Source organism: Rhinopithecus roxellana, chromosome 19, assembly GCF_007565055.1.
Source record: "Rhinopithecus roxellana isolate Shanxi Qingling chromosome 19, ASM756505v1, whole genome shotgun sequence".
Taxonomy (NCBI): Eukaryota; Metazoa; Chordata; class Mammalia; order Primates; family Cercopithecidae; genus Rhinopithecus; species Rhinopithecus roxellana.
Genome location: NC_044567.1, coordinates 62751359 through 62761608, shown reverse-complemented (window position 1 = coordinate 62761608; position 10250 = coordinate 62751359). Strand labels below are relative to the sequence as shown.

The window sequence follows — 10250 nt, the reverse complement described above, 5'->3', positions numbered from 1 at the left end:
TATACCTTTGGGCTACAGTGGGGCCCGGAATGTGAGCCAGGCCAGGTAGCTTCCTCCTCAGCACTCAGGGACCTTGGGCTGCCCCTACCTTGGAGCAGCTACAAAGCAGGGGGGCGAGTGTGGGAGTAACTGAGGCAGAGGCAGGGTTAGGGTGATTTTTGGCTATGGGCTTTGAACACATCGCTTCACCAGGCATACCAGTTCCTGTGGCGACACCCAGGACAGGGACCTGTTCCTCAGGAGAGCACAGTGAGCAGGGGCCTCCCGAGGGTGCAGATTAAGACTGAGGGGCTGCTCTTGAGACAGTAGGGCATAGAGGAGCTGGGTCCCTACCCTGCCTGGGGGGTCAGAACCTGAGGCCTGGTCATCACGTCATCCTAGCTGTGTGACCCTGGTTCCATGTCGGAACCTCTGAGTCTGCACAAGATGAGGACAGGAGACGAGGTTAGTTGAGATGACATCCAAGGCCCCTGAGACCATGCAAAGAGGATCCCACCGGGGTGTTTTCTCACCCCCACTGCACAGCCTAGTTGAGGAGGTGGGAGGGAGGACATGCCTCTTAAGCCTCAACCCCTCATCCCTCAGGGGCAGGGTGGGGGGAAGAAGGCAGAAGGCAGGACTTCCTCTGGGCCCTACCAGCAAATCATGCCAATGGGAAGGCATTGGGTTTTTTGTTTTGTGATGGAGTCTCACTCTGTCACCCAGGCTGGAGTGCAATGGTGCAACCTCAGCTTATTGCAACCTCTGCCTCCCGGGTTCAAAGGATCCTCCTGCCTTAGCCTCCTGAGTAGCTGGAACTACAGACATGTGCCACCGCGCCTGGCTAATTTTTGTATTTTTTTGTTTTAGTAGAGATGGGGTTTCACCATGTTGGCCAGGCCTCAGGTGATCTGCCCACCTCGGCCTCTGTTTTTGTTTTTTGTTTTTTTTTTTTTTTTGAGACGGAGTCTCGCTCTGCTGCCCAGGCTGGAGTGCAGTGGCCGGATCTCAGCTCACTGCAAGCTCCGCCTCCCGGGTTCACGCCATTCTCCTGCCTCAGCCTCCCGAGTAGCTGGGACTACAGGCGCCCGCCACCTCGCCCGGCTAGTTTGTTGTTAGTTTTAGTAGAGACGGGGTTTCACCATGTTAGCCAGGATGGTCTCGATCTCCTGACCTCGTGATCCGCCCGTCTCGGCCTCCCAAAGTGCTGGGATTACAGGCTTGAGCCACCGCGCCCGGCCCTGTTTTTGTTTTTGAGATGGGGTCTCACTCTGTCACCCAAGCTGGAGGCAGCTGTGCAATCATGACTCACTGCAGCCTGGACCTCCTGGGCTCAGGTGATCCTCCCACCTCAGCCTCCCTAGTAGCTGGGACCACAGGCATGCGCCACCATGCCCAGTTGGGAAGACACTGTTCCTCTGAGAAACAATTAGGGGCCCTATTGCCAGTCACCGCTAACCACACAGCCCTAAAGAGTCCTAGGGCCTGGGAGGCCTCTGTGTCCAAGGCTAAGTGTCCCTGTGTCATCAACCCCTAGGCCTAGGTCGGAAAGCACTTGAACTGTTTTGGGGCCCAATGGGTGCAGGAAGCTTCCAGGCCTCTCCAGCTGCCCTACCACACCTCAGGGATATGGGCACCAACTGTTTCCATGGCTGAGGCAGGGCTCCTGGCCCACCTCATAGTTCAGAGGCCCTCTTTTGGGACCCACTCCCCCTCACCCCCATGTAAACAAGCTACCACTGCAAGTTCATATTTTATTTCCAATAGGTTTGGAGCTTTGTTGATTTTTGCATTTTTGTAAAAAAGGAAAAAGTTTTCACTTAACTCATTGAAAGCCCTTTCGTGCTGAGCCCAAGGGGGAGCCTGGGCCAGGACCAGACCCTCTCAGCCCTCTTGCTCCTACCCCAGACACCCAGTGCTGGGGGTGTGGCTGCTCCCCTCCGCCCACTCTGCCCTCCCGCCCCTGCTGCATCTCTCTCTGTACAGAACAATTTTTAAAATGGAAGCTAAGACACAATATACACTGGACAGGCACACACACACGCACACAGGCATCCGCCCAGAACAGGGCGGGACACCAGCTGCACTCAGAGAGCACCAAGGAATGCATACAGAGCCCCTCCGGCTAGGAGGGCAGGGCCTGGGCCCCCTTGGTCCTCAGTCTGCACTCCTCCCCGCCAATTGCCCTGCTAGCTGCCAGAGAGGGGAGGGGGCAGGGAGAGCTGGGGGCAGCTGGTAGTGGTCGGGGGGGTGGGGAGGTCATAGAATGAGTGCCAGCCTGGTAGGTGGCCCTGGGGCCAGGAGGCTCTTGTGGGGAGTCCAGGGGGAGAGGACTGAGGGTGGACCCTCAGGAACCTGAGGGCTGGAACTCCTGGGCCTTGCCCCTCGAGGAGCTTCAAGGGCCCAGATGTCGGGAGTGGGGCTGGCCCTGCAACGCTGGCCTCCAGCCCTTACTCTTCTCCCCAGGACTATACATTTGGTAAACCTAGGAGCTAAGCCAGCTGAGACCCCCAGCACAACCCCTCAGGCCTCCCTGAGGCCCTCACAGCTGGGGGCCAGGCCTGCTCTGGGGGACCCACGTCTTCCACACTCCACCCTTGCCCTGGCAAGGAGGTAGGGGGAGCAGGGCCTGCCCTGAGGGTTTCTCCCCTCCCCTTAGTGCCTTCCAGTCCCACCCTTCCCTGCTCAGGCCCCAGGAAGAAGTTAAAAATAGTTAGTTCCTACATTAAAAAAGAGACAGAAACAGATTATCTGCCAAAAGGCCAGTGGGAGAAGAAGGGATGTCGTCTCTGCGGTAGGAAGGGCAGGGAGTGGGTAGGGGAGGACTGCAAAATAGTTTCTTCTTTTAAAAAGTGCTTGGTAAGTCTTTTAAAGTGTGTGTCTATATCTATGTACAGATATACACACAGACACTGTCCACACCACCACGCATACCTGCACACATACGGAAATGTATACATATACATAATCATATACATATACATACATACATACACATATATATATATATTCATATATATATTCATATATATATATATATATATATATATATATATATATATATATATACTTTAAAAAGTCCTAGGTGAGAAGATCTGGGCCAGGCTGGGCCAGGCCTGCAGGGTCACGACTGGAGGGTGTGGGCCCGGCCAGGCTGGCAGATGGGGCACTCGCTGCCCTCAGCACAGAGCTCACACAGCGCAGCATGTTGGCACGGCAGCACTGCCCGCTTCTGTTCCTGACACTTAAGGCATTTCACCGACTGCATGTGGAACACGGCCTGCAGGGAAAGGGGCATTGTGGTCACCATCCATGGGTCTGGCCCCAAGTTGAGCAAGGAGTTCCCTTGATCCTCACTTCAGCCCCCTTGGAATGGGGAAACTGAGGCACCAAGCTCAACAGTGTGCTCCCAGACCCCTGTTGGCAGGTGAGAGAGCAGGCTGAGCGTCCACCTCTGCATGGCGCATGGCCAGGCTGCCACAACGCCCACCCCTCACAGAGGTTTCACCCAGTCTCACATTTGACCTTGTAATCCCCAAATGGGGAAAATGAGGCCCAGAAAGGGCTGAGACATGCCCAGGGCCACACCTGGGGGCCTGGCTGCCCGAGAACAGAGGAAAGACAGCTCTTCCCACCATGCCACGTTGGCCCCTGGGACCCAGCAGCAGACCTGGGAAGGCAGGGGTAGCCCTGAGGTCCTGGGCCTCACTGGAAGGTCCACTGCTCCATGGAGTGTATACAGGAGGACGCATTTGGGGCCCAGACATTTGAGCGCAGCTTGGTCAGGGCTGCCCCCAGGGGTGCTAGGGGTGGCACCGATACGCCTCACCCCCAGCCTTTTCATGTTCCTCAGTGCACTCTCCTCACCCACTCCCAGCAGGCCGGCCTTTTGAGTGCTGGCCCAGTCCTGGGCACAGGCTCTCAGGAGGGTAGCCGTCCCCGGAGCAGCCTGGACCAGGTCAGAGTCCAAGCGCTGGCTGAGGCCACCGTCCTCCCTACCCAGTGCTCCCCGACCTGGGCTGACCTTGTCCACTTGTTCCAGATGGGCCCGCAGCTGCTTCTGGAGGGAGTAGAGGGTGGAGAGTGAGAGCGCCTCCAGGTCAGAGAAGGCGGGCAGGGCCTGGGGCTCGGGCCCTGCGTGTAGCCGCTCCAGCTCCTCCTGGAGTTTCTTCACCTGCACCTCCAGTGCATCCCGCTGCTCCCGGGCCAGCTCGCACTCGGCGCCCGCTGCACTGGCCCGCTCACCAGCCTCCTCCGCCTCTTTCTTCCAGGCATCACAAGCCTGTGGGCCCAGCATATAGTCTTATCACAATGGCCCTGCCCTGCCCCCTGTCCCCAGAGAGCACCATCTCTCAGGGGGCCACTCTGGCTGTGGGGCCTGCTGGGAAGCTGGGTTGGCTGTCTAGGAGGAGAGCAGGGAGGAAGCTGATGCTGTCTGCACAGAGGTTTCAGGACCTATAGGAGACTCTCCCCTCTGTGGCCGGGGAAAGGGGCCTGGGCCTAGCACAGCAGGGGGCACAGGATAGAGCTGGGATTCTGGCCCAGCACCCATAGGGTAGCCGGCTGCAGCTGGACAGGGGGCCCATTTCAGAACCCAGAACCTTGGACTTGGAACCCTGGAGAGGCGAGGCTACTGGGAGGAGGCAGGTGGTCCTGGGACAGACTACAAGCAGCTCGCAGAGGGAATTCGAAGGCTGCAACAACAGTAACCACCCAGGGTCCTGACTGGCAAGGCAAGTCCTCCCAGGGGGAGAGCGAGCGAACAAAACTAGTTTCTGCTCTGTTCTGCAAGCCCCCGCTTTCCCCCACCCCACGCCCGCTCTGTGAAGGAAGGTCTTGGGCTGGATGCCACCAGGTACTGGGGAAGGCCGATGTGGGGCCTGCTACCTGCTTGGCCTGCTTCCAGGACTCCTCCCACTGCTTGATGGTGCTGTTGGCTTCATCCAGCTCTTGCCGAAGTCGGGCCAGCTCAGCAGCCCCTGGCCCTGATAGGAAAGCAGGGGAAGTGCCCGGGGAGAAGCTTCCAGAGGCAAAGTGCTCCCAGATGCTGCTATTCATCCCGTTCAGACCTGCCCCAGGGAGGGGAAGAACATGAGCTTCAGAGGGCTTTGGGCCCAGGCCCTGGCCAGCCCTCCCTCAGGGGTTTGAGGGACTGGCTGTCCACTGGATGGGTGTGCAAGACTCCAGCTAGTGTCAGACCAGAGAATTTTACAGGGACAGGAAGGCTGTGAAGGTGCAGGTGGCATGGGCGGAGTCAGACGTAACCTTGAGTGCCACCTGCTACTTGGTGCCACTCAACTTCTGAAGCTCAGCATTCTCATGTGGGAAACGGGACTCCCATCGCTGGCCTCACAGGGTAACTCAGGGGACTCAGGAAGTACTGCATGTGGGAGTAGTCCCAGGCCCCCGATAGTGGCAATTTGTAATTGTGGCTTCACTTTTACGCTAGGGCCTTTTTGCAGCCTGATGTGAGGCCCAGGAAGAGATAAAGGGGAAGACAGGCCAGGGCCTCATCGGATGGCAGAGCTGGGGCAGGAAGAGCTCAGGGAGCCTTGGGGCCATCCCCCTTGTTTTACAGACGAGGACCCTGGATAAAATGTGTTACCAAGGATCACAAAAATTGTTAAGTGGTAGGGCCAGGACACAGAGAGGGAGTGTGGTTCCAAAGGCCTATGCTTTCCAGTCAACCATGCCGCATGCACAGCCAACCCAGCTGTCCTCTGCTCACTCGCTCAACAGATGTTTACTAACATCAGGTCCCCTTGCTCTGGCCCCCAGGACAGCCCCTGGCTTCTGAGAAGGACCCATATCCACCTCTGGCCTCACTCTGCCCATGTGTACTTTCTGGTGACTTCTTCCTTACTCCCTTTCCCACTAATCTAACCAGGATGTTCCAGAACCAGATTTAAGATTATTGCTCGGCTCTCTGAGCCACACAAGTGCACCTACAGAGGAGGGACTTGGTCCTGTGTGGGGACCTGTGGCATGCACTGTCTGAGCCATCTGCCCTGTCCCAGAGGAAGACCTCAGGGTCACTCCACCCACATGAGACCAGCCCTGTGGCAAGCTCTCCTGTCCCACCCATCTCTCCTCCTCCCTCGGAGAAGCTCTCCTGACTCTGCTGTCCAGGTAGGCCCCTCTACAATTCTCAGGAGGATCCCAATGGCTGGACACCTCTGCGTCCCACAATGGCCACAGCTGTTGGACAGCAGGGACTGTTGCACTCACGCCTGTATCAATATACCTGTGCTCAATAGTCAAAAGGTACAGGAAGGAGTGTGTGGCCAGTAAGTGGAGCTAAGTCAAGATACCACCAGAAGCCGGGCATGGTGGTGCACGCCTGTGGTCCCAGCTACTCAGGAGGCAGATATGAAAGGATTACCTGAGCTCAGGAGTTCCAGGCTGCAGTGAGCTACGATCACGCCACTGCACTGCACTGCACTCCAGCCTGGGTGACAGACTGAGACCCTATCTCGAAAAAAAAAAAAAAAAGATTCCACCCGAGTATGGGGCAAGTCCGAAAAATGCAACACCAAGCACCTAAAGCTAACAGAATCAACGTAACAGAGAACAACAGCCTCTTCAGCACTGGAAGGTGCTAAGAAATCCACGTGCTGTTCTGGGATCAGGAATGAGATAAGGGAAGCCACCACACCCAATCAGAACTCTGAAGGGCTCAGTCCCTGGGCCTGAGCAAAAGCTGGCACTCCCAGGGAGGGAGCTCCTGGTCTCTGCAGCTGCTGGGGGAGAGTGAGAGCCGTGGTGCCATGTGCTTCTCATCCTGCCCTCAGGAACATCCCGACACACACAAGAGGAGATGCACAGCTGACCTGTGGTGGCACAGGCCTCTGTGCCATTCTTCTAGCCACTAAACCTTGAAGTGCCCTCAGAAACCCCCAGTCCCTACCATTCTAATTCTGTGGGCAGCCTTCTGGGCCAGCCCTGGGCCTCCCTGGAGCCTCTGCCTGGCAGGAAGGGCACCCGGAGCCAGGGGTTAGCCTGTCTGGCTTCTCCCTTGGTCCCCTGTGAACCTGGCTGGTGTGAGCCAGCCTCTCGGAGCCTGGGGTGACTGGGCAGAACAGAACCATGCTTTGAAAGAGACCAGGCCCAGCCCTGGTGACTCTGAGACCCCTGCTCTCTCACCTGCACTGGCCTCGTGCCTAGCACTTCAACCCCATTACTCCATTCAATGCTCGCAACAATGTTAGGAAGTGGATGCTGCCATTATACCCATTTCACAGCACAGGAAACTAAGGCACAGAGGCTCAATCACTTGTCTAGGGTCACACACACAGGAGTCTCACTCTGCATCCTGGCCCAAGGCCTCTGCCCTAACCCCAAGCCTGGCTGATATGCCATAGACGGGGTGGCCAGAGGCACCTCTTAAAGGCCCAGGTTGCTGCCCCAGTTCTCAGTGAACCACTCCCCCTCTTACCCAAAGATCCATGTGATGCTGAGGTTCCCAAAAATGTGTTTTCCGACTGGCTCAGGTGGCCCTGGGGCTGCTGCAGGAAATGTGAGGAGAGGCTGACAGGAGGGGACGGGGATGCTGAGTGGAAGGAGGCAGAGCTGCCCAGGGAGCCGGGGATGTTCACGGGCGCAGAGCTCTGCAGCAAGCTGCCGCCTGCAAGAGAGGCCCGGGGAGGGTGGGCTGGGTGAGGGCAGCGGAAGCCAGGCGGGCCACATGGAGCAAGGGGCCTGGGCCAGGCGGGAACCCGAGAAGTCCTCCAGGCTGCCCTGCCCACCCACACCCAGTACCGATGGTGATGCTTCCTGGGTGGGGCACTGTGCTGTTATCGAAAGTCTTCTCCAGGGCGGCCACGCCAAACTCATTCAGGTCCAAGTCATCCAAAGCAGACTCTAGGGACAGAGAAGAGTGGGATGTGACCTCTCGAGGGCCCATCTGACCCTGACCACCTCGTTTCCTGCCCATGCTGCATCTTCACGCCCATGCTACGCTGGGTCTGTATTCTCCCAAGTGCCCTTCCTTCAGCTGCTTCCTATGCCTATCCTGACTCTTGACCTCTGATGCCGTCTGCCAGTCATGTCCAACCCAAATGCCTCTCCTTCCTGAATCCTTCTTTGACACTTCCAGGAGGAATCATATCCCCATCCAGGGTCCCTGCCTCAGACAGGGATCTTGTCCCCTGATGTTACAACTCGAGGGTCTCAGCCCTGGGCTCAGTGGGGGTGGGCGGGTCTCTGGGCCCTCCGTGGCTGGTAGATAGCAGGTGCTTGACACATGTCCACTGGGTGGGAAGTTTCCCTCTAGAGGGCAGGGGCAGCACGTTGTCATCTGTCTCCCCAGTGCCTGCCACAGGACCTGGCACAAAGCAGGCACCTAGAAATGAGGACTGAAAGAAAGGAGCCCCAACTTCTAGCACCAGGAATTCTGAGAACGCTGTGCAGGGTGTTCACTACACAAGGACACCAGTGAGATGAATGGGGACTGAATGACACGTCTTGGGGTGAGACTGTACTCGCCAAGGGGAAAACGCACCTCTTTCTAATTTGCGCAAAGGAGCTCTAAGGGCCAGTCTTGGCCCTACACCTTGGGGTCATTTCCCCTTTAGCTCGAAGCACGCAGAGTTCCCACCCCCTGATTTTCCCAAGACAGATGTCTAAGGGGTCTGGTGTGCTGATTTGAGACTTGCTTCAGAGACTGGGGGGGTCTCTGACCCCAGACCCAGTCCTGGGCCTGCAAACAGAAATGGCCTAGTTACCTATGACTGACTCTACCGTGTCGCTGGTGGGGTAGAAGGGCAGAGCGTTTGCATTCATGCCGGGGACGCTGCTGGTGCCCACTGGGCTAGGGGGGGTAGCTGCCAGGCTGGAGGTGATACTAGAAGAGATGCTTGAGGTCAGGGGGCTGCCTGCAGGGAGGATGCCCAGCATGTCCTGCAACGAGAGAGGGAAAAGGAGAGGCAATGGGAGGCCTGCATATGGAGGCCAGGACGAGAGGCTGAAGAGGGGCTGGGGACAAGGGAAACGGCCCGTGCCAGCTCTAGTCCTGGTGCCCCCATGCCCACATGGGCCCTGGCACACCCGACACCTTGCCGAGAGCATGGAGTTGGAGGTGCGGAGGTTGCCAGGCCCGCTCACCCCTACGATCCTGTAGTAGGGAAGAAAGAAGCAAGTACAGGGCCTGGCAGAGTGCAGAGGCTCCAGGAACACTTTCTCCACTGAGTCTAGGAGGTGAGGGGCTCCAGGGCCTGACCCCCTACTCTCTCTGGATTTGTGGCTGGGACTCCACTTTAGTCCTGCCCTCAGCTTTTGGGGAAAGTGGTGCCTCCCACTCCCCAAAGCCTCCTGGGGTTCTGGGCCAGTCCTGTCCACAGCAGAGGGGAGGAAGGGGGCTGAGAGCTCTATACCTGTTTGGGCTGAAGCAGAGGCTGCTCTTGACTCCTGGGCTCTAATGAGTGGGGTTTTAATTTGGCCTGAGGGAGAAAATTCAGGGAGTGGGTGAATGTGGTGCTGGGGCATCCCTGAGTCCATCTGACCCTGAGGCCGCAGGTAGCAGGGGGCAGGTGGTGGCAGACATGCAACCCCTCTTCACATGCATGCACACACCCCCTTCTTCCTCCCCACTCCTACTCTCTTCCCCTATCCTAAGCAGGGAGCTGCCTTTCTCCTCCAGGTGACACTAGGCCTCATGTAAGCCCAGAAGGTTTCTCTCCAGGTCCAGTTAGGGACCCCTGTGTCCTGCTCCCCCAGACCCTGCCTTTCTATGAAGGCAGCTCAGGGCAGGGGAAGGACCGCACCCAGGCGGGATCCGGCTTCTCTCCTAACCAGCTCTGCGGCCCCGGGAAGGCTGTGCAGCCTCCCCAGCCTTCCTGTCTTCAGCTGCAAATGGGCTGATACTGCTCCCTCTGTTCAGTCCTGAAGAGGCCGAGGACAATGGAGTCCTAGGTCCCAATCATCCTCCCCATAGCTGGACCAGGACACTCTTCCAAGATTCTCTTGCCCCATGCAGGAGAAGGCTAACCTCACTGCTGCCTCCCTCATCCCTTACCTGGCATTTGAAATTTTTCAGGTACTCGGCTCCCACCTGGTCTTCCCTCTCGAAGCCAGGAGCCTTCTTATAGCTGCCAGGGGCCAGGCCAGACTCCCCGGGGAAGACAATGCCCTCCAGGTTTGGGGGCTTCCTGATGGAGCCCGGCGGGGAGCTGCAGAGGTTAGACGGGCTGCCTAGGCTGCTGTTTCTACAGAGGAGCTGTGGAGAAGGAGGGGAGGGAGGGAGTGGGCCCGTGGGCACAGTGCAGGCTGGTGTG

The 10250-nt window shown here is 57.8% G+C and overlaps 1 protein-coding gene across 2 annotated transcripts in view; it reads right to left on the bottom strand.

The window, feature by feature from the left end:
* Nucleotides 1-1719: 1719 nt before the first annotated feature.
* The window catches only part of UNK (unk zinc finger), a 44661-nt gene continuing 36130 nt past the window's right edge, over nt 1720-10250 (bottom strand). For both annotated transcript variants that reach the window (XM_010387573.2, XM_030923058.1), the window contains 8 exons: nt 9992-10192; nt 9351-9416; nt 8703-8877; nt 7738-7839; nt 7415-7603; nt 4867-5048; nt 4004-4261; nt 1720-3259 (listed from right to left, as the gene is read on the bottom strand). In XM_010387573.2, the coding sequence (XP_010385875.1) occupies nt 3104-3259; nt 4004-4261; nt 4867-5048; nt 7415-7603; nt 7738-7839; nt 8703-8877; nt 9351-9416; nt 9992-10192 (1329 nt within the window). In that variant the 3' untranslated portion in view covers nt 1720-3103. The remainder of the gene's footprint in view (nt 3260-4003; nt 4262-4866; nt 5049-7414; nt 7604-7737; nt 7840-8702; nt 8878-9350; nt 9417-9991; nt 10193-10250) is intronic.